Here is a 24,987-nt window from a genome sequence, read left to right as displayed (position 1 = left end):
TGTATGATTCCTTATTGTTTATTTACAGTAGTTAAGACTTTGTTTATAATCTTCGGGTTTTATCGTGTAAATCTTAAAATTTTATACAACTCATCTCAAGTTACTTTGTTAAAAATAAGAGATGTATAGTCAAATTAATAGTGTACAAAAAGTAAGTTGACTGACCTGCAATGTCTAATGTGGGTTCAGAGATCATTCAACAGTCCAACAGGACAGAACAGGACAGGTCTTCCAGGGTTCAGTGCCTTGTTTTCAGAGCCGAAAGAAGGACAGGACACAGTGAATAAATAAAGGCCACAATATGTGGCCTTTTGGTCCATCTTGCTTATTTGGTTTTTAGTCTAATCTTCACAGATTGTTCGTGTGATCAGAAATTAATAGCTCACTGATAGTCAGGTTTTGAATTTTATTCTAATCCCCAGGAAATCAGTGCAAGGAGTTCTGAACATATAGTACTGCAACTTGAGACCATGGTTGGATGCATCAGCAAGCATGGCATACAGTTATCAATCCTGGAAAAGACAAATGCATGAACTTTTCTGCATCAGCCACAGAGAAACATGAATGGGTACGAACAATACAGGATTTAATAGAACAAGATTCAAATGGCAAGGTTTACTCGGAGATAACCCCAAGATTTTCACTCAATCTGAGTATTGATCCCAACATTAATTGTCAAACTAAAGTTGATGCAGATGCGAAGTTGATGTGATGAGACAATCTGGAAAAAAAGTTGCTATTTAAAGTTTTACGTTTTTATTCCCTCCACTAGATAATTTGCTGGCCTTCACAATTTCAGGCAAAGTCAGCCTTATCATTTTCAGTACAGTGCCGCGCGGAAGTTTACCTCCACTTGTGTACTGTACCTTGCACCTCCTCATTCCAAGAAAAAAAAAAATTGCAGGCATTCCCTGTAACATTCAGGTTTGATTTGATTGATTTAAAATTTTTTAACATCCATTAGCTTCTTTTGGTTTGTAATACTTCTGGTTATGTGAATGCTCCTCGTCTTTGGAAAATTGTTACAAGTAACATTAGGAATTCTGGCAATGTTGTATCTTTAAATTAAAAACATTTGTTTGAGCTGCCTGCCTAGAAGTGCTTGGCAGCAAGGGTGCTATAAAAGCAGCAAATGTAAAATGTACCTTCGGTTGATGTTAATTAAAAAAAAATTATGAGCATGTAATGGTACAGACAGCTTTGGCCAGGGGTCTTGCATCATTTTTGTTCTTGAAGATGTTATTTGACTGACTAAATCTTTTTTTAATACATTTCCTCTACTAGCTCTGTCCAACTCATTTGATACATTTTTGCTTTTTGTGATACACTACACTCATAAATGAATTTTTGTTTGCCAAGGAAAGAAGGAAGAGTTCAGTAGTTTCTGAAGTGGTTAAGCTCTTACGGTATATTGTTTGCATTGTTAAACAAATATTTGCAGTTCCACCTTTGTATCTTTCTATCATCTGCAAATTTGACAGGTTTACTAACACTTGAGTCTAGATGATTAATAAAAAATTGGAAAATGTGTTCCTAATACTTATCTTTAATTATGCTCCACTAAAGACATTACTCCAGTATTGCTCCATTACATACCGTCATATTTTTTGTACATTATCCGGTTCATCCCTGCGTTACCTTTGATTCCTGCAACTTTCTGTTTAAAAATAGTTTTTCATAAAGGAATATAAAAGCTTTTTGAAAACTCAGGTTGTGTAATGTGGACTAGAACTGTTCACTGATGTAAATGATTGCTCAGTGATGTAGATACACTACATGATCTTTAAAATGAAATATTTTATTCTGTATTAAATGCATACTGCTGAAACTTTTTGTTTCTATTACTACTGCTCACTACCAACCTTGTTTTTCCAGCCACCCCTGTATTCCTAAACTTTAGCTCTACCTTTGATAAGCTGACCGTACAATCTTTCAAAGTAGATCAAAAGGTTGTTGGCGTTATTGTAACTGTCAGTCACTGTTACCTTTTTTTTTCAAATTGAACATTTTCTCTTTTCCAAATGTGGTCACGTCTGGCAGGATCCTATTTGTGTCCTCTAGCTTTGTGGCTTCTTTATGTTACTATTGCATCAGCTTCTTCTTGTACAGTATGGTGTCAGTTTTAATTTCTTTGCCGCTGACACCCAAATTTATCATCATATGAAATTAGTATTTAGTTAATACTAACTTTGATAAAGTTGAGTGCCTCTTGTTATCACGCTATCAGCTTACGTTTGATTACTGGTGGTGTTAGAATCATTCCAAGTACACAGGACAGGAATCATAGTGTTATCTTTGCAAACTTGCAAATAATAATGATGTTTGCAATGTTAAGACAGTGTCTTATTTCAGCTTTATAACATTTCTTGTACAGTATTTGTGAGATGCAGAGAAGCTAATGAATGCATCTACCTTTTCATTTTCTGATTATTTTAAGACAGTTTTTGCTTATCCAGTTGCAATATATTCAAAACTCAGTTGCTCTGATCTTGGCTAAAACTGAAATACATGAGCATGTTTGAGAAATACATCCTCTGATGGACCTGAACACGTTATCAGTGGTGTTACCTGGGGTCACTGGGTTTTCTGGGTTTTTGAACATCACACACCCTTGCCAAGATTGATTGAGCCCTGGCTTTTGTCCAGGTAGTATTGTCACCCACGAATCGTGCTTCTTGATCCACAGCCATTTTGAGGCCCTTTCTGCAGCCTATGTGATGGTTTTGATGGCTTTCCACTTGCTCACCCCTGTTATGCCCAAAAGGCTGTTAGCTCTACAGAGGGATTGACCTGCAAATTCTCTGCAGCCCATATCCACAGGCTCACACCACGCTCTCCATTCCTTCGCACAGCAGTGGTTAACCACTTCTTCATACTTTGATCAACTCTCTTATGCACAGGAGGTGTGGGGATTTTAGAATACAATTTAATGAACTGCTGCTCATTTAGGGACTTAAATTGTTTAGCTTCTGACTACATCAGGTAATTATTTTCCTCTACTCTTTCATTCCTTTTGGACAGTGGCTTTGTTTTAAGTTCTCAAAACTAGGCACTAAACTCTAGGAGAGTCTGCTTTCTGTTCTGTTGCGCCAAGGCTGTAGAAGAATCTCCCTGTCCACATTATTGTAGGTCTGGTACCTTAGTCAGTGTTTTAAAACACAAGCTTTTAATTGTTTAATTTATTGCATTAAATTATGTGCATTGATGTTTTTGGTTTTCTTTTATTGGAAAGCACCTTGAGACGCTATGTCATGAAAAGTGTTATATGAAAAATATATTGGTAGGTTAACTGGCTTCTGGAAAAAATGGCCCTGGATTGGGTGTGTGCTTGTTTGTGTTCCCTCTACCGGCGGGACTCCTGTATCTGTTTGTGTCCCCTGTTCAGGGGTGTACCCTTCCTTGCACACGTTGCTTGCCAGGATAGGCTCTAACTTCTCCGTAACTCTGTACTGGAAAAAAGAGTTCGAAAATGGATGGATGGATATACTCTTGAGTCTCAGGCAGTCTGTGTGGTTTGCTTGTTGCTTCTGTTCACTGTAGATGTGGAGTGCAAGTCATCAGAATCTTTGTTGCTGCTTGGTGTCAATGCTATTGTTTTTGATATAGCACTTGTTTTGACATACTGTAGCACTTGTAGGCCTTATTTTTCATTGTAGGTTTGTTGAATGTATATGATTAGTATTGTAAACTTCTAATATATTGTAAGGTGCCCTGGATAGGTTTGCCTGTTAAGAAAATGCATTACTTAAATATATTAATAAACATTAAGCTGGGGTAAGAAAGTGACTTCATTTAAAAAAGTGCAGAACACAGTGCTGTGTGAGGTCCTTGGTTTCAGCATCGGACTTATTTTATTGTCAACATTTTAATCATTCAGAGTTTTGAGCTGACATCAGCTTTTTTTCAGTTTTTAGTAAATATGGAAAAAAATCAATCCATAACTAGAAGAGCTGATGAAACATTCTTTTGTTGAGAAAGCACTTTTGCCCATGTTATGAATCACCCCTGTCTAGTTTGATTAAACTAGTTTGTTAGCTAAAACAGTATGGGGCCAAAAAAAGTCAGAAATCAGTTTATTTTATATAATTATATATTATATATAATTATGTTGAAAAAATCATAATCATCCTGATATTGCCATGGTAGCAACATTTTAAAGTCATTTTCTCTTCTATAGCTTATTATAAGTTAAATGCTAAACTTTGGTCTGCATGATTTTAATATCCTAAATTGTCTTGTAATATGAGGCTCATTTTAACATTTTTAAGGTTGAAGTGATGTGGTTTATTGAAATAGTGTGGTTGTGGAAATAGTTCAATAATTTAATAACAAATGATGACAGAGCTGCAGAACAGCTGCAAAAATCACATTTTTACCCCCCAAATTATGTTTCTGTGCAATTTTGAAATAAAAGGCTAAATGGGATTTTCAAAGAAAAAAAATACAATTTCCTAATCTTGAAAAAGCTGCATGTGGATTAATTAATTTTACAGTACACCCTGGCTATGACAGCATAACCAGTGGAAAAGAAAACATCATCTGAAAAGATTGTTTTAAATGTCATACTAAGTTTACATAGCTTTGTAGCAGACCCATTAACTCACTTGTTCCCAGCCCATGATATAAGAATGATTTATGTCCCTTAGTAAGTCTCAAGGACAATTTGCAGGTCATAAGCTTGAAAATATTGGATAATTTATCCAGAACAGTGCTTTACTTATGTAAGATAATAATAAGATAGTAAGATAATAATTTATTTACTTACTTACTAGATATAATGCAACTCTTTTTATTTACTGAAACTTTAAAATAAGCATTTTTCATTAATTTAACTAATAATTTTTATTTTTTTTTTGCGACGAAACCAGAGCATCCAGAGGAAACCCACAAAAAAAGGAACATACAGACTTCACTAAAATAGCATCCCACTTCCAGAATTGAACCCAGGGCCCAAGGCAGTAATGCTAACAACTGTTCCACTGTCCTGCCAGGATTTCAATTGTGGATATCAAATAGCCTTACAGAAACATCCTAAAGGTTTCAAATTTGTTTTTTTAACATACGTATGAAATAATATTACCTAATAAATATTATTACCTAATAAACTTAGGTAAAGATCTCATAATACCAAGCTCAATCATATACTCAGCTGAAATTCACAATGAGAAATATACTGAAGAGTGCACATTAAAATGAATATGGTTCAGTAAAACCAAAATTCCATAATTGGTTCAAATACTATTACAGAAATTACAGATTTTACCAGAAAACAGCCTCATTCAGAAATAGCACTGATGCAGCATTTAAAAGGCAACAGCAGGTCTGGCTAATGTGTCATTTGATTAATTGTCTAGGGCTCACCGTGAGTGGCTGTTGGTTAACAAAAGACAAAATGAGGAGACAATTGAACCTCTACAGCTGCTGTTGACACGAGTGCTCTTGTGCCTCTATGAACATTTACAAAAATGTTATAGCTATAAGCACCACTGAAGCTGTACCTGACTTACTAGTGGACAAATTGCTAGAGCTGTGTGAGATTTATACTATGTATTACTTTCTTAGACAACACTGCCATCTTTTGGTAAATTATAGTAAATACTGTATGTCACTGTTCCATCTGAACACAATAAAATGAATACACATTTTTTAAAAGGCATATTAATGTACTGTAAATGAATAAAAAAATAAGCATACTGTATATATAATTTACTGTATCCAACAAGAAAGTCTAGTTCCATTAAGCATATATCTAGAGAATACAATCTAATTAATAATTTAAAAACAACTTTTATTTTTAATGTATAAAATACGTGAAACCTTTATTAAAGTACAGATATCCTGACCACAAATTGAATTTGACACAATATTTTTAATCTTTTAACTCACAATGCATACAATTTAGTGTACTTTGGAAAGCAATTGCAATGGGATTCTGATTCTGAATTAAAACCGAAAAACATGACTAGTTAACAAAAGAATGTTCTTTATAATCAGTTTTTTTGTCTCACAACCTTTTTTGTGAGCTGTTTGCCTTAAACTTTTAACAACCCCTTTCATTGTTTAGAGATAGCCATAAGAATATATGTACCAGCTCTCTGGCTGCATTTTTGCATTCCAGAGCTACAGTACCTAAATTTCTTATCTGCGAATACTGAGGGAGTTGTGGGTTCGTTGTGTGAAGTTGTCATTATATTAGGTTAATCTGACATTTAAATGACCCAGTTGCTAGATTTTTTTAATCTTCCAAAGCTGTAATTAAATGTTATAAAATGAAAAACCCTTGTCGGCCTGAAGAACGGAACCCTGTTTAATTTTTTACCTTAAAAGCTGTTATTTGTCCTACCCCTGTTTTTCTTATAAATATCTAGCAGACTGACAGCTTTCATATCATTCTCATCAGCATTACCTAATATTTTTTCAGTTATATAACATTTTGAAAGTCTTTAAGTGCCTCCTGGCACCTGCTCTTACAGTTTCTGTTGGCCCTCTATTAGCCAGAAATGAATGATGGTCCATTGCAGGCATTTGCATCCTAAAAAAATTAAAAATGCTAATAGCATTTGCTATGTATATCAACATTACTTTCTACTTTATATTTTTAAGTACTCAGTGATACAAAGGTAACATTTGAACCTTTTAGCCTTAAACATTCAAAAACAATTTTGTATATACTGTACTCATTTTGTATTGCTCATTTTGTTCTTTTATAGGGAGACACAACAACAACAACAAAAAAGTCCTTTTAAACTTGCTGTACTGGTGAAGTGAAGACATAACTCAACCAGCAAGTACTTACACAATGCCAGTTCTCAAATATCTGGGAAATGATAAAATTGCTTCCACTAAACAAAACCTGACGTAAATGGCCAATTTAAATCAAATGAGCGGTGGTATTATATTGGGACATGTTCCAGGATTTAATTAAACTCACAATTGCTGTTTCTGTTGAAAATGAATGGTGGTGTCTGCTTGGCTTGATTTTGAAGCCAGTCAAAGTGACTGTATGTGGTAATATACTGTATCTGAAATCCATATTTGCAATCATGTATAGGCAGAATAACATTTTTTTTCTAGAGGATTCATGCAATAATATATCAACATTTATGAACCTTTACGGTCAAGCATCAGAAAGGCATAATAGATACCTAGCAAGTAAAAATAATATGCAACATTTCGTACAGATTATCTCGAATATCACGTTTCAAGTGAGAAAAAAACATTTTATTACCTTCAAATGATTGACTGTAGTCAGCATCTTTAAATCTGGTCTTGAAGGCAAATACAAAAACAAAACAAATGTCCTTTCAGACTTGCTGTACTGCTGAAGATGTATTTATACATTAACTGACTTTGTGTTATTAGCTAATTTGTTGTTATTAAAATGTGTATTCGTCTGTGTTTAGAGCTTTTTGCTTTTGATTTGTTTTAAATTGCCTCAAGATGAGAACGCAGCAAAGGTATTGTCAGGTTGAATTTGTAATGCACAAGAAAGTTACAGCCTAACACCACACTATATCACAGATCTATACATGGGCACTAAGCACTGCTTTTTCTACAGGGGAACCATAAGGCAAAAAATACATTCAGTGCCAAGCAAAGAGATTGCAAGTGCAAATGATAAATTATTATGTGGCCGATGTATAATTTTAATATACATACAGTACAGTAGCATTTAGTTCACAACACCTATGCTGAAACAAAGGTGGGGGGAAGTTAACATTGTGCATCAGCATTTCCAGACACATATTTTGACTTCCAGTTCCTCATACTGAAATAATTGTAGTGTCGATAGAAATTTAAGTGAAAACAGCTTTGTGCAATCCTACTGTTTCCTTCTGACTCTGGAATTCAAACACATTGAAAAAATTAGAAGCTTTTTGTCAGACAGGTTTAATTCTTCTTGCATTTTACTGTGCTTTAAAGAAACTCATTGGCACTGTTTACTTCTATAGAACAGGATAAGTTTAATTTAGGTTTATTTACTGCTTAAAAACTCTGGATCATCATACAACTGACTTGACTCATGACTCATCCACTCATCCACAAATGAGCAATCCGAAAACCAGTAGGAAGCTTTTAAGAGATTTTACCATTAAGTCCATAACTCCCAAGATTCAAATGGAGATGATCTGCTTCATAGCCACTGGCATGCAGAATTTTGTTTTACAAAGTCTGAAATCAGCAACTATTTGTATTTTACACCTACCTTCTGGGAATTGGCAATTGATTAGAACTTGGTTTTACAGCTACAATGTTTGAGGATTCATACTGTAGGAAGGGATTTAGTCATAAATTTATTATTTAAAAAAAATACTAATTATTGGGATGCAGGTGTTTCTCCTTGTGGCCTGTTAAGGTGTTCAAGTAGAGTATAGTTCAGGTTACAGGCTCAAAATTCTGAGTTTATGAATCTGGAGAATGTACTGTAGGCCTCTGTAGCACATAGATTTATACATACAGTATATGATATTGTTTAATGTTATGTGCTATTTTTAATAAATCCAATATGTTTGTCCAAGTTTTGACTGATTTTAATTACTCTTTCACTATAGCTGTGCCAGAGAATATGAAGAACTCATGTGCATACCTCATATGCCTCACATTTCACTTACTGCTTGGATACATTTTATTTAACCCCTCTGGTTTTATGATGTGATGTTAGACAGGGTTTTAGGGATTTTTTTTTCTGTATTTTGCTGCTTTTGATATCCTTGGAACAGCACCTCTCTGTCAAGTTCTCAGTGCTCTTGTTCTGACGATTAGGGGTGTATGCTTCCCAGAATTTGGAAATTGCCCATTCCTCCATCTTACGGTGGATCTCAATTCCTGCAGCTCCACCTCCAGCATATTTGAACTAGATTTTATGGCAGCTTTCATTTTTATAGTTTATCTACAGGGAGTCTTTCAGTATATGACACATGGTGCATAATTTACAGATTGCAGGCATATTAGACGTGGGAATCGGCTCCTGTCAATCAAGACTTCATTCTGCAAATAGACAAATCAAATTTGTATGCTCTGAATTCCTAAGCCAACTATTAAATCTAGATCTCTAGCCAAACCCCAGCTATCCACATGAAGTATATGTAACCTAGCAACAGACTACATTCCTCAAGTAAGAATGCAACATTGCTTAGGTCTGATTCCTTACTGATGTCAATAATTAAAAAATAGATAGCCTTGAATTATAGCCTTGCTATCTAGTGAAGAATAACAAGTGTTTTTTTCCTAAGCTGCCTGATGTAGCAGCTAAAAACAATCCACCTACTGATACACAGGTAGACAAGTGACAGTGTTTAGACATATTTTTCAAGTCATTAATTCTGGTAGTATAGTGGCTGCTATATGACTCTACAGACAAAAACTCTAACAATGGTATAACTTAATCTTAGTTGACAGAGTAAGAAAATTTCAAGTAGACCTGACTGAAGGTCAGAAAAAGGCAAACATCTTTAGGATGAACAAGCTAATTCTTATTCTCATATTCTCAACACTGAACATAGACTATCTACCTACTCACTACATACCAACACATGATTTCCCAAGTAGGCATGAAGTTAATAATAATAACACACTCAAAATACTTTGACTGCTGGGTATTAACATTATAATATTAACATGGAATTGAACTTCGGCACAGGTGAATCAGAATCTCAGAATGGATCTCAGCACAACTTTCAGACTTTTGCTTGCCAGGTTAGGCTCCGACGCCCCTGCAACCCTGAAAGGAACTACAGTACCAGTATAAAGTAGGACACAGAACGTAATAAGTTTAATTATGAGAAAGGCATTAATAAGAATTTATTTAGAATTCTGTATATACTACTGGTCTCCAAAATACAAAGAATAATGCTGCTCTGGAATCATTCCACAGAAGAGCAACTAGCTATATTCATAGGTTCAAACGAAAGTCTAAAATAAATTAATCTAGTACAAAAAGATTAAAGGGGGACTCTAAGAGTAAAACAAATCATCCAGCATCATTACATTAAATTAAGAGATGACATGTTTATGCAGGGAAAATCTTTAATTGAAAATGGAGTGAAAATGAATTAAAGGCACAAAAAGTTCATTTGCCAGCCAAATATGGCTTGTAATATATCTAACCTCAGCTGCATATGGGACATAGAAAAGATACATGGTTGGACATTCAAATTCATTTTCACTCCATTTTGAATTAAGGGTTTTCCCTGCATAAACATGTCATCTGCTCTTTGAAATGAAAACACAAAATATTTAATATAAAGATGCTGGATGATTTGTTTTACTCTTTTTAGCAGAAAGAGGATTAATTCACAAATACACATTTAACACAAAATAACACTTTATTGTAGTGTTGATACTGAAACAAATATACTATACAGTCCCAACAAACTGTTTTGATAGGATTTTCAAATTGTTTTAAAAATCACTGTATCTTTACATTTGCTAAGTATTTTTGGTATCATTGTACAGAACGCGGGTAAAACAAAGCTATGTAAAACTGCAGTCAGTGTTTTATGGAGCTTGTCTCACAGTACCATTGCTGAAAAGCACCAGTAAAATCCCCTTTAGAAGGATGATGATGAATTACACAACATAGTTTTTTACTGTAAAATATTTTAGAATCTAAGAGGCATCCATTGTACGTACATACCATCTATATAGACTAATAGTAAAATGAAGACAATGTATATAACTACAGTAATACGTATGTACCAAGAATTTAATTTATTGTCTATTTCTCAAAATTTAAAGTTAGCCATTGCATTTTAGTGTGTTAATTTTGTAATTAAAACCCTTGAAAATATAGCAGTACTACCTTTAATGTCAAGCACCATGTGGAGCTTCAGAGAGAAAACAGCCATGGACAGTTTTAGTATTGTCTGAGCTGCCAACACTGAGTTCATGTGTCTGAAGTACCTGGCTTACAATGAGGTGTTGTGGTTATTCTTAAATACAGTACTGACAAACCTGTCTGTGTTTTGACAGTACTAACAGTAAAGGCATTTTGCTATAATAGAAATGTATTTGACCTTATGACAGATGTATTTAACTTTACAAAAATATAGTGTACAGTATGTGGAAAATGTGAAAACGGCTCAGGCTTTTCTCACAGTAATTCTTCACTGAAGCCTGTTTACACCTTATTAATCCAGTTTTTATCAACAAAATATAACCTTGGTTAACAAGAATACAATTGTCTGCTTTGCAACGTGGTGTTAAAAACTGTATTTCAAATGCAACAAATTAAAGTTCAGTTATTTATGAGCAAACACTTTTCAGCATTAGAATGGGGATCTGACGTTCTGCAGGGCATATTTAAATTTTCCAGAACTATATAGGGAAGGATTCTAAATAGAGAAGAATGGGTTAAGTGTTTGTTTTCATTACTTTAACCCCTTTAGAAAATATTTCTTGTGAAATACCAGAGACTGAAAACCCTACATTAAGAAACAAGTTTCTGTCAAATGCTAAACTGACAAATGATTTTAAAAACAAGTACTTGATTAGACCTTAGGCTGATTGATTAGGCTATACTATTTTTTGAGAATGCTGTGTGGTGATCAGGCTCAGTAAGATATAATAGATATTCTAGATTTTTATATAAAAGGCACTACAAATGAAAAAAGTCAATATTAGACGAGGAAAAAATAACCTCTTTGCAAAGTTATCAGTGAAGTGATTCTAGCTTAATATTGGCTGTACATTAGCATTTTTCACTTTTACTGTGATACGTCATAAAAAGAAAAAAAAAATGAATGTATAACTCCTTAATAGTTCTTATTCTTTGTAATATAAAACTGGGGGTAGTTGTCCAAAATATGGAAGCTGCACACAAAATTAGTTTAATTTACCAGACAATCTCTCCCCTGCTACTGCACTTAAATAAATATTTATCCAGAAATTTAAAAAATGTCATAAAAAAATATGAATAGCAAAACACCTCAAATGTTAGACTGTTGAAAGGAGATAAAAAGGAGAGAAGGCTCATATTTTTGTCCCTTCACTTTACTGGAGCTGAATTCCATTACTTTGCTTGCTCTTTCTCAAATCATGTAACCAACTGTTACCTCATTAATAATATAAAATATCTCCTGCGTGATGCGGCATGCACATCCTTGTCATGGAGTTTGGTCATGCAGTCCTGAATAAGGATGTGAGACATCTCTGTTTTTTTTTTAAAGTCTGACACTTAAAGTTTCTTTTTTCTTTTCCTGATGCAGTGTGTTCATGAATGACAAACAGGATTCCGGAAGAGTAGCAAAAAACAACTCATCTCTGAATGGAACAGCTGAAAAGTGACTACTGCAGTTCAATCTGCAGCCTCATTCTAAGGTTTTCACCCAGCTCTCCTGTCATATAGTCTCTGTCTTTAGAGTCTTCTAGTTTATTCAGATCTTTCTGTTTGTATAGAGGGATGCTGGTGATCTCCAGTGTGTAAGTCCCCGGCCAGGTTTTCTTCTTGGTGGTGTGTAGGTAGCTCAGTCCCCCTCTCTGCTGGATGTGGAAGAACCCATCCTCATTGCCAGAAGAGATGACATAGCGCACATGGTTGGTGAGAGGCTTGATGGCTGGGATGACTTCCAGGATGTGCTCCTTGGGATTCAGCTCCGAGATCTTCAGATTCAAGTTCAATGGGCTGTCAATATCCAAGCTTGCCAAGCTAATGGGTTGGTCCTATAATGGGAAATATGCAATTTGATTTTCTTTGTTGCTCTCAGGCATGTCACAGGCTATGACATGGTCTCAAAAACAGAGCCTTTTTATAAAACTTTCACAAGATTTTCACTTTTCAACAACAAAGAGATTTTATCAGGTCAATGGATGTCTGTTTAATGCTCCATAAGAGAATGTAAAAATATTTAGCAAGGACTTTCTTGGAAATCATTCCTTGAACAAATGATGTGGACTGCTGGCTAACTTTAAAAGCATATATAACAATGCGGTGAGAAGTCTTTGGAAAGCTGAAATTTTACAATCAGTAAATAAGATCTGTGCTCAAGAAAACTGATGTTCTGACCTCAGCAAGTGCAGTCTGATTGCTGCTCCTCCTCTTCCTGCCAGTCTTCTTGCCGAAGCCATTTATCTTGCACTCATAGCAGGCTTCTGGGGAGAGTGCATTCTCCTCATCTCCCTCTCCATCAAGAGGCAGATACTGGCCTTTTCCAAATCCCATGCCAGACACACAATGACTGGATGTCGCATGCAGAAACAACAATAACAGTCTGAGAAACAGTTATAGCAAAAACATAGTAACCTGCTATGATGAGGTGTAAATCTGGTCTTATAAGCTTAGGGAAAATCAATAAAGATAGGTGCTATGAAGACTTTTGTCAGAGTGAGCTACTGGAAGTCTTTCACGACTAGTGGATAGAGCAGTGTTTATCTATCTTAAACTTAGACCTATATTTTTTCTAAGCACATGTAATCTTCTGCACTTATACTATATTTAGACTGTGCACAAATTTAATTTCACTTGACGTGTTTCCCCAGTCTTGAATAATTTAGTTTTTATTACCTTTGCAGCTTATACAGTACTTGCTAATCCTCTGCAAATGTCACTTGTTTATGAAGTATACCAGAATCTAGATTGTTCATATGAATTAGGAAAAGCATACAGATCCCTGAGGTACTCCACTGATTATACTACAGTATGCCTGTTTGAGCAATCACTCCTTATCTGTACTTAGTTTACTATCCATTAGCCAGTTCGTGATCCAAACTCATGCATTAAAGCAATATTATTGTATGTTTTAGGTGAGATAAGATCACTTTATTAGCAATATACAATTTCTTGCATTAGGAATTTGTCTTTTCACATACCCCAGCTTGCTCTCCATGAGAAAGACAGACAGGGAGAAAAGCTTGGGGTCAGAGTGCAAAGTCAGCCATTGTACAGCACCCCTGGAGCAATTAAGGTTAAGGGCCTTGCTTAGGGGCCCAATGGAGTAGGATGCCTCTGCTAGCTGCAGGATTTGAACTGGCAACCTTTCGGCCACAGGCACAGATCCTTAGCCACAGTGCCACTACTCCGCCCAAGGTTTTAAGCCTTCTATATTATGGCCACAGTTTCCTATTTCTTCTTTAAACTCTGCTTTTCTCATTCTTGATTGTTTAAAAAGTTCAGATCAATGCAGGTGTGCAGGAATTCCAAACTATAACCCGAATCAATCTACTACTACCTAATTTTCACCTCCCTAATGGTGTTTCCTGCTTAATGTGAGAAAATCAATAACCTTCCATGATAAGCATTTCGTCCTATACACACATGTTCCTGATTTCATTATATATGAGTTTATATTATGCACCGTACTGTAATTGACATCTGAATGTTGTGATCTGCAGCATATTCTTAGCAGTATACTGTACCCTTCCCTTTGATTTTTTTTTTTAAGTCTGAGACTCATGGATGGATTTAGGTCACATTCCTTTTCTTTAATGCTTGTCTGTATCTCTCCAGAAAGCTGAGAATCTAACTGTTTTGAGGAAGTAACTCTTCACCATCACTTTCGTTTAGCCATGTTTCTGGGATTTGAATTACATGGTATTTTACAATTAGAATCACAGAATAATCCATTATGGAGCAGCCTCTGTCTCATGTATTTTGTTTCCTGGCATTTAGGTTTAAGCACTGAATTATCTGGCCTTTTTACATTTTGTTTCTCACTTGGGCTCTGTGTGACTCCACTTCTTATAAATATCCCTTGCAGCTTTCTAACCTCTTCCATTCTAGTTGAAACATTTTTGGATGTCTCTATACAGTAGTTCCTTGCCCCAGCCAGTCCTGTGTTATGGATTAACATTTGCCCTTATTCACCTTTTATGCATTCTATATTATGATCTGTATTTAATATAGATACTGTAAGTATTGTCTCAACCTCTAGATAATACTATATATGGTTTTATTATCAGAAGGGAGATAATTTATTTGACAGATGGCATCATGCGTCACTTTTCTTTTCAGCATGGAATAAACAATTTTTAAATGCTTTGTATGAATAATGCTGCACAGTTAAATATACAGTATACAGGATTAATAATCATGGTTTCAAATAATGCTATGGCATGAGGTTCTTTTCTTGAAAAAGATCAATGATTATATTATGCCATATGCAAAAACACATAAAATACTAAAAAAAACAACTAAGTCATCACTAGCCAAACTAAAAAGACAGTGTTTTGGTATAAACACTATGTAATTTTCTGCTGATGTACTGTAGCATAACAGGCTATAGATTAATTCTTACCCTTGTCCCACTCTGTAATATCCAGTAGGGCAACCACACAAATAGCCCCCCTCTGTGTTGGAGCAGCCATAACTGCAGGGGTTCTTAAAGGAAGAGCATTCATTCACGTCCTCACAACTGGTAGTAAACTGATCAAAGGAATACCCGGATGGACAGGCACACTTGAAGCTCCCCAGAGTATTGTAGCAAGATGCAGCACCACAGGTATTCGGGTTGGAACATTCATTCTCATCTGTGTAATGAAGTGACACATATTTAAATATACAAATAAACACTCTGTGTTTGTAAAGACTGCAAAAGGATGCATTCAGAACTGTCACAATAGGACGAGTTCAAGAAAATTCACTGCTGAACTATTGAGGCTGTTCCAAGCAGAACAGAGCTTGCCGTGCTGAAATATGAAAGACAAAGCCCAAAATAACAAACAAAAACTAGAAAATTCCATGCTTCCTTTGAAAAAAAAAAGCATGAAAGGAAAAAAGGGTTGTCACTCATCCATTTAAGCCAATTCTGGATAGGCACATTATTTTAGCTTCTTCTTGTTTGGAGAGAAAGTTTTTTCTGTGTCCCCACCATCACTGACCCGCCAAAAACAAAAACAAAAGTCCTTGATCACTTCAGTTTTAGGTTGGCATATTGGAAACCTTTTTGTCTTTTTCATTATGTACTGAAACTTGAAACTTTTATATAAGACTTTTTGTGATGATGCACAGATAAAGGGGATTTGATTTGGTTGTCAAATAATGTGTATTCTTCAGTCAAGGCTAAGTGTGCAGCTGTAGATGCTTTACCAAAATATTTGTTATATATATTTATACTGCATTAATATATATATATATCAACACATTTCTAACTATCAAGTCCCTCAGAAAGTAAATTATATATTTTGGTGTATCTCTGTCATTAAAAAAAACCCAGAAAAATTAATTATTAATAATTGTGCTCAAGAACAACAGTTCCTAACTGTCCAGCTGTATAAAAGGGTCTCCAGGCCATAACTCTATATGAAAATTGGTTTGTAATTGATTTATCTGGTTAAGTATCAATAAAAAGCAAGCTTATTAAAAAGTATGCTACTTGCTTAAGGTGGTGTTTTTAATTTAATAATTATGTTATTAAAAAGCAAGAACCTTAATAAAAAATTAAATTAAGAACAAACACCCTGCCTGTGCAGTTAATGATGATATGTTGTGTTGGGGGGTCACATTAGTACTGTAGTCAAAAATTAAAGTTGCCATTTATAATCTGTTGATTAATGATACTGTACATTTTACACTGAATGCAATGAACTTCTACTAAAACATCTATGAAACTGATAATCTGTAAATTGAACAGGGATTGGGATCAATTTAACACTAATAAACGGTAGCTGCACACAGCAATTAAGTACTGATATGAATGCTTCTTTTACAGTACACACTAATTTGTCTCCCTTAAAAGCCAAGCTTAAATTCCAGTCAAGTTTCAAAATATCCTGCTTAAAATGTAGTCATGCACCAAACTATTATCACAAGATATAAATTAGTTTTTAAAGAACATTGTTTCTTAAGCCCTTGCCACAGGACAAGAATTCTCGACTTTCCCCATGTTTAGAATAAACTCACAATCACTCGATTTTGTGGCTTAGCACAGCCAACGTTGAACCTGTGTGCTCTAGCCAAGCTGCACAGACAGTGGAAATGAGGTATTATCTTTCTTGAAGAATCTGGAATGAGTTAGGGGATTCAACTCTAGTCCTAGAGAGCTGGTGTGTTAGCAGATTTTCATTTCAGCTCAGTCCTTAATGAAAATCTAATATAATAAGATATATAGTACAATACAGTATAACACGAGAGAATAACAAAAAACAACAAGAATAACAAATTTCAGTATTCAAGGTACCAGAAAACAGTAACAGGGTGATTTCCATCTTCCCCATTTTCTGAACTGAAATATACTGTAAGAGTTCATACATAACAATTAAGTAAGAGACAACATTCCACAGAGCAGACTAAAGTAATCAACATTAATATTTTAAGTCAGCGTTCTTAAGAAAAGGAATCAAGTTTTGGATGAGAGCAAAATTCCTCAGGAGTGATGCTGCATGTTAAAACAAAGAAACAAATATTTATCCCGTGTAAAGTGTTTCCAAGAAGTCATCAAATCACTCACCAACACACTGGTTCCACTGGTAGTGTTGGATGTAACCTTGAGGGCAGCTGCACCTGTAACTGCCAAGCATGTTTTGGCAGCCATGCTGACATCTGTGGTTGCTCACACACTCGTCTACATCTGCCCAACAGGAAAGAGGATAAAAAATGACTTCAGATTTCAGATTCATTCATTTACCGTCTGTGGTTAATCTGCCCCCTTTTCAACTTCTGACCCTGCACTCATTCTTTAATCTCAATTGCAGCTCGAGAAACATTAAAGTGAATCCAACTGTCTGTCACCTGATCGACAGAGAATTTTAATCCTGCTTAGGAAAATGACTGGATTTTGTGCTTCACTGAAGCTGTTTCTATAGCTCTTTTGTGCAATAAAAAACACTCGCTTGTTCCACAAGTTCCTTGATTTTGAAGTCTGGGCTGACTCCTCTGACCCATCCACCAAGAAGCTATGCATCTTTTCATCAACACTTATTACTGGAGGCTCAGAGCCATTTGGAGGAGAGGTGTCTAAACGTTACCAGCACCACCCTGTAAGTACTTGGGAAGCCACAGGGGTCACCACGTCACTGAGACATTGGTTGACTAATACTAATCTCACTTTACCTGCAGCACCCAGCCAGCTGTGAAGGAAATGTTGGTCACAGTCGGCTAGTGACATAACCCAGGCTTGGACTTGTGACACCAGGATCAAAGAGCTCAAGCTGAGCTGGAATGGACACCTTTGCTGTTTGAGCCACTAGCAAGCCCTGTTTAGGACTTTTTAACCTCTTCTAGTTTCTTAATTCAGAGAAACATCTTACAGGTTATTAATGTTATCAATTGGTGATGGGAGAAGAGGTTTGGCAAACAGCATGAAAGTACTGCTGCACACTCAAAACAGAGTTTTTAAAAGTGGGAAAACAATAAATGAATGTCACTCACAATTTCAAAGACAAAAGAAAAACAACAAAACTTAAAAGTTAAGTGTTGTAATCTTGGCAGTGTACTAAATAACATGAAAAACATACAGTAGTACAGTACATTTAAGTATAATAAACATAACAATATATCTAAAGGCCCATATTAAGCTGTACCATCACAGCTGAGTCCAGTGGAGTCCAGACTGAACCCCCTCTGACATTCACAACTGAAGCTCCCAGGAGAGTTCTGACAGATTCCTCTTGCACCACAAAGAGAAGGCTGGGAGGCACACTCATTGTTATCTGGTCAAAAAAAAGATCAGGGATTTGAATTTTCTCATTCATTTGCCACACTACTATACTATTTTACTGTTACTTTCCAAAACGTCCTCTTCAAAATCTCATGACATGACTATTTAAACAGGAGTGTAAAATACGAATATATTTTTAAATTACACTTTTGCCTTAGGTTGGCTGAATTAATACGGTCAGAAGACTAACCTCAGAAAGCTACTGTGGTTTCAGTAAAAACACTTAATTTGAAATATTAATATATATTTGTTCTTGAATTGACAAAAGAATACTAAAAGTTTCCAAAGTGGATTTGGATGTCTCTTCAGTATTACGTAGCTGAAACATGAAAAATTACTAAAACTAAAAGGTAGTTTGCAACAAACATGGAGTACAAAGTGAAAGGCTCACCAATACAAGCAGTGTGATGCTGTGTGAATCCCGGGGGACACTTGCATGTGAACCCCCCAATGGTATTGACGCACAAGAACTGGCAGTTGTGTTGCTTTGTCTGACATTCGTCAAGATCTGAAATGCATGACAGCAACAATTCAAAATCTATCGCTATTAAAAACACTTGTAAAGAACAGATAAGAGGGTTCAATTTTAAAGCTTTTTTTCCCCTGTCTAGTATTTTTTACATTGACCCTTTGACTATTCATTTTGGATAGCTACAGTACATGATATCCATCTTACTGAAGCACTTTTGTTGATTTTGGTTCACTGCCTCATTTCCCTTCTCCTGATTAAAGACCTTTGATCACAACTGTATCCATGCCATAAACTGTATTACACTTCCTTTTACTCTAAAATGTCTGGTCATATCTATTGAAGTAATTCATGCTGTTTTGTCTGTCTTTCGTTCACCAACCTTTCCTGGAAAAGATAATACTGTGCTCATAAAGTTTTATATATTTTCTTTTTTCACCCTTTCTCTATCTTTTCTGTAAAATGCAGTCTTGTAAAAAAATTTACTTTGCCGTGCCTTCCCATTATTAAGCAGAATGGCAACTTTGTTCCTTGTTTTATTACATTTAATTAATATACTATGTAATGTACTATGTATGTAATAGAAAGTTATTACTACAGTTTAAAGTTTTGCCTAGACCACTCAATCATTTAACTTTAATATTATTCAAAAAAATTGAACATTATAATTAACAGAATCCAAGGAACTTTAAACACAAATGGACCATTTCATACATGTTTTGAAACATTACCTTTTACTTTTTGTTTACTTTTAAGACAAAGAAATAGTGTATACAATCTGTAAAATCAATTATTTTATATTTTGACTTATTATGAGTTTCCATCTATTAAGGTTTACAGGTTTGCTCCTTTTTGTTTAGGTTAACATTGACACTGCTGCTAAGTGTTTTACCAGTGAGTTTTCCATGGAAATAACTGACAATAATTGTATACATTGTTCTTGCATTAAATCATAAAGCTGTCTGGAAATTGGGAAATGCCTTGGACAAAGGTGAAAGAGGTGGAGTGACTGAAAGTTCACATTTACTGAAAATATTTCATTGAAAGTCTTAATGCATTGCAGTTGTTCTGATAATTATAAAAATATCATACATACACTAATCTGCTAAAAGTAGGTTAAATTAACAAAGGTTAAATGGTTTAAAATGAAGAAAATTAATGTACAGTTAACTCTATAAATTAAAAAGCTGATGTTCTGCTAGATTTGTACACTGCAAAATATCCAATAACCAATAATTATTAAATGTTTTTTTTAGTTTACAAGAAACTTGCAGTCCTACTTTAAAAAGAATATACTGCAAACAACACTGAGACTTTATTGCAGTAATGCTGAGTAATTGCATCTTATGCTGAAGCACAGATATTATTATCTAATACTTATTACCAAACCTTACCTATAATCAAAACCCAGCTAATTCATAATGACAACTGTTACAAATCGAGTTAGTCTTCAAAGACCTTTTTAGATTTTGCTGCCTGTGATCTCAATATTGTACCACACAGAGATAGCTTGTTGAAATCAAGCAAATAAAAATCTGGAGTCAACTGTACCACTTTTGACATTTTTGCTCGAGTTTCACTGTTTCTTACTGTCTACCATACCAAGATTAATTTCAACAGAGATTCTGAAAAGGTTGCTGCTGTCTGCAGTGCTTCATTCTGTTTAGCTAAAGTCAAACTGCATTATGTGAGACTTGAGAACCCCCTCTCATCACAATTTTGCAGTTCATGTTAACCACATCACCCTACTCTCCACATTCACATTTCACCTGAGAAGAAAAAGAGACCACAGCACAGGATCTATAGACTTCAATGGCAGGCACACTACAATGTGTGGAGGGCCACATTTCTGGCCCTAGAGCAGCCTGTAGACCTATAGCTCTTCAGCAATACAACACCTTCAACACAACAACTAACGAGAGAAACAAAAAAGTGCTTCTTTAACAAAAAAAATTCTTATGATCGGTATAGTTTGAAAACAATTCACCATTAGTAAAAATGATTTTTGCATTTGCTTTCTTACATCTGCGCTTTCCCTGTTCCTCGCTACTACTGCTCTACAGCCCTGTTGGATATATTTTTGTCTTTCTTTTCTTTTGTGGCTCCCCTTTTTTTCATCTGTTGTGGTTTTAACACCTTGCTTTTGGACTCTGTCAGATGTGGCTTTTTTCCCACCTTGCCACGTCATTACAAGGATAATTTGTTTTATGTATGGAGCCATTTGGGAAGTTTGTCCAAGGTGGGAAATCAGCTTTGCTGGCTGGTAATATATACAACACAATATATAATAGATTTAACATATCATCAACCTCTTTTAACAAATAAGAAACATAGATGCATCAGATGAGCAAAATGATGATGATGACCCATGAACTGAAGCCAAAATGGCAGTCTAAAAAAATAAAATTCAGGTTGCAGAAAACTACCTTTGCAGGTCCTTCCATCTTCGTGGAGGATGTAACCACGGGGACAAGAGCACAAGTAGCTGCCTTCGGTGTTTTTACAAATGAAGTTACAAGGCTTGGGAGACTGGACACATTCATCCATATCTGAAAGCCACAAAAAGATGTTTGAAATAATTGGATTCATTTATGGACTTTAGAGAAACAACTAAATGAACACAACCAAGCACAGTTCAAAGAAAGACATTTTAGCTGAACACGCAGAAAGTAAAGTCACTTACCCACACATGATGTTCCACTGATATCTGAGGTAAAACCTTGTTTGCAGTGACACCTGAAGGATCCCATGGTGTTGATGCATTGTCCATTCTTGCACAAGTTGGGCATGACTCTGCATTCATCTATATCTGTTCATAAGTATAACCAGATCTGAATCACATTCAAGATCAACAGCTTCTGAAATTTTCATTACTGTTTTTGGATTGAAAATAATAGCTATTTGAATTAATATTAACAGAAAATAATTATAATAGCATATTTCAATAGAATAAATGTCTCCTATGTTATGCTAAACATTGGAAAATAACATTTCCAAATACAAGTCTGCACTGAATTAATTATCGCAGGCAAATTAAGAATGCAAATGAGAAATGCACACCTAAGGCCCAAAGAGAAATAAAATTCCAGAGAAAAGATGTCAAAGAAATTAATGTAGACAGAATATGTTGTCTGTGTTAATTGATTTGTGAGGATCTGATTGCTTTTAATTAAGCAACTGTGAAATTAATCTAAACTGGGTTCAACATTGTAAATCCAGGCATGATCAGCAGCCTATGTTAAAAGAACAGAAGTAAATTGAGGGTTCAAATCCAAGTTAGGATTGAACCTGCTGGGAGACTCTGTTGTTGTTTTCTTGCACCACAATATTTGAGAGCCTTAATGCACCTGTTTCAGAAAGAGTTGAGACTGAAAGCAAGGCAGAACACTATCAGTGTGTATACAGCTTTCTGAAGGTTTCCAGAAACTCCAGTCCTTTAGCCATCAGCACCCCAGCCTGTCTCCTCACCTGTGCCATTTGTTGTGTAGCCAGGGCCATGGGGACAGAGCTTCTTATTTGGCCCAGTTCCTGGCAGGGGGCAGAGGTCACATTGGTTACCCCAGCCTCGGCCCCCGTCACAGCAGCACTCTGACCTGGTTGTGGGGTTACGGCTGCTTGAGGACATTTGGCACATAGTCTGAAGCACTTCAGTAAAGCAGAAACCTTCTCGATAATCTGTGAGGGACAAATTGAGACATAGTAGAGACAAAAGGCCTAAAACAGACAACAGTACAAAACCAAAACATGGGGAAGTTGTGGACTTGCTAACCTCTCTCTTTTCTCAGGATATATGTTAGTTTGTTTAGTCTTTAGACAAGTGAACAAAATGAAGAACTTTGAACTGAAATAGATTATATTAGCCTTTTTGAATAAATTAAAATTAGAATTAGGCTGGTATAAAACATTGCTAAGTTTTTCAAATATAGACCCTTCTTCCAGGAGCCATCTACTGTATGATATTCATATCCAGCTCATCGTGGTATATCTATGAAAAACATAAATATAATTATATATAATTACATATAAATATTCAAGGACTGAAGTGGAAAACGCACAGTTCACAGGTTTCAAAAGAGAACTTATTTGAAAAGAGGAAGACATAAAATTCTGAAACTATATAGCAAAAGGCAGAATGTACAGTACAGTATTCACCATAGATATTTTGAAAGCTGGTAAAGGCATTATCATTGTACTGACAATAAAACATTAAAGGTCACTCTATGTCAGAAAAGTAACGAATTAAGGAATAAATAAGGAAATTAATACAGCCGAAATGTTGTGTTTCTGTGCTTCTCTTTTCAGCAAGAAATAAAACCTTTACTGGATCCTTTGTTGTAACAGGTTCAATCAGAATGGTTTGAGTTTCAACCTGATCACAACTGAAATCGAATTTTGAGAGTTAACTAAACAAAAGGATGGATTAGAGGTATGTTTACTGGTAGGTAAAGAGATCTGAGCAAACTAAGGCAGGGAGGACTGGTTATTCTGCAAAAGTTGTGATGGTGCCAGTTATAAACATGAGGAACCAAATAAAAAAATAATTAGGTTAGATCTAAACTATAATCTATTTTGTAAAAATGATTTTCAGACACATACAGGAGTTTGTTCTGCCAGATGAAATTGGTGATTACTTAATCAAGAGAATATTTTTCTTCAGAACAAAAAAGAGATACACTGAAACTTATAAAGAAATGCTGTTGGAGTATTACTGTATATGTTGCCACCAAAAATCAATGCAGTGCAGTCTATCTTTGGAAATCTATTATGGTCTGGGCAGTCAAGGTGCTACAGTTGTTGGAAAAAAGGGAAGAGACAACAGGTGATATAAATACCTAAATATGTAAGGCCTGTAAATGGAAAAAAAGCATGGAAATTGGAATCTATGTCTTTCTGCCCTCTTAATTGGAAAGAGTTCACTTTTTGGGAAATGTACTTTACTTCAAGATACAATAAGTAACCAAAATACAAAAAGCTGGGATACAGATCACTGGAGCAGATATGTAGAGTCACAGGATAAATTTCTGCATATAAAGAAATGTACTTTTCTGACCCTTCCATCTCACCATTGTAACACTGACAATGTTCTCAGGGAAACAGATGGGTTCAATTCCCAGAATGAACAGGGGTGGGTGGAGGCACAGGGCAGGCTAAGGTATCATGAGACAGCATGAAATAATCAGACCATTTTGTGTTTGGACAGATATACGATTTGGGAGAGGTATAAAAGACAATCCCAAGAAGTTAAATTTATCGCCCAGTGCAAATCTGGACAATGCAAAGATTAAATAAAGCCACTCTATTTGATCAAAAACCTTTTCAGCAACTTGCTGAAATGAAACACTGAAACTCATGGATTTTAATGAGAAGTTTCATGAATGTTAGGAATGAAAAAACGGACTTGAATATGGTTTAGTTCCAATCTGATCATGAGAGACTATAGTTATACATTTTAGATAAAGTATTCCCTTTGCTAACATGTTTTGCTCCTTTGTGGTGTTTGTATTTAACATACAAAATGATAATTGTCTATTAATTAGCTGCTTGTTTATTCTGTATTCATCTTAAAATTAGACTCCTCTCAATTAATTTAGTCCAACTACTGTGATTAATAATAATAATAATAATAATAATAATAATAATAATAATAATAATAATAATAATAATAATTGCTTACACTTATATAGCGCTTTTCTGGACACTCCACTCAAAGCACTTTACAGGTAATGGGGACTCCCCTCCACCACCTGGATGATGCGACGGCAGCCATAGTGCGCCAGAACGCTCACCACGCATCAGCTATCAGTGGGGAGGAGAGCAGAGTAATGAAGCCAATTAATAGATGGGGATTATTAAGAGGCCATGATTGGTAAGGGCCAATGGGAGATGTGGCCAGGACACCAGGGTTACACCCCTACTCTTTTCGAGAAA

General features: G+C 35.3%; 1 protein-coding gene across 2 annotated transcripts in view; it reads right to left on the bottom strand.

The window, feature by feature from the left end:
* Nucleotides 1-10,306: 10,306 nt before the first annotated feature.
* The window catches only part of fbn2 (fibrillin 2), a 115,196-nt gene continuing 100,515 nt past the window's right edge, over nucleotides 10,307-24,987 (bottom strand). For both annotated transcript variants that reach the window (XM_088629828.1, XM_088629829.1), the window contains exons 57-65: nucleotides 22,528-22,734; nucleotides 21,743-21,868; nucleotides 21,486-21,608; nucleotides 18,982-19,098; nucleotides 18,454-18,582; nucleotides 17,382-17,501; nucleotides 15,231-15,462; nucleotides 13,004-13,175; nucleotides 10,307-12,660 (exon numbers count right to left, since the gene is read on the bottom strand). In XM_088629828.1, the coding sequence (XP_088485954.1) occupies nucleotides 12,286-12,660; nucleotides 13,004-13,175; nucleotides 15,231-15,462; nucleotides 17,382-17,501; nucleotides 18,454-18,582; nucleotides 18,982-19,098; nucleotides 21,486-21,608; nucleotides 21,743-21,868; nucleotides 22,528-22,734 (1,601 nt within the window). In that variant the 3' untranslated portion in view covers nucleotides 10,307-12,285. The remainder of the gene's footprint in view (nucleotides 12,661-13,003; nucleotides 13,176-15,230; nucleotides 15,463-17,381; nucleotides 17,502-18,453; nucleotides 18,583-18,981; nucleotides 19,099-21,485; nucleotides 21,609-21,742; nucleotides 21,869-22,527; nucleotides 22,735-24,987) is intronic.

The sequence above is a fragment of the Lepisosteus platostomus genome, chromosome 4 (assembly GCF_059453375.1).
Source record: "Lepisosteus platostomus isolate fLepPlt1 chromosome 4, fLepPlt1.hap1, whole genome shotgun sequence".
Classification (NCBI taxonomy): domain Eukaryota; kingdom Metazoa; phylum Chordata; class Actinopteri; order Semionotiformes; family Lepisosteidae; genus Lepisosteus; species Lepisosteus platostomus.
Note: the sequence above shows the minus strand (reverse complement) of the source record. Positions and strands in the feature narration are given on the sequence as shown.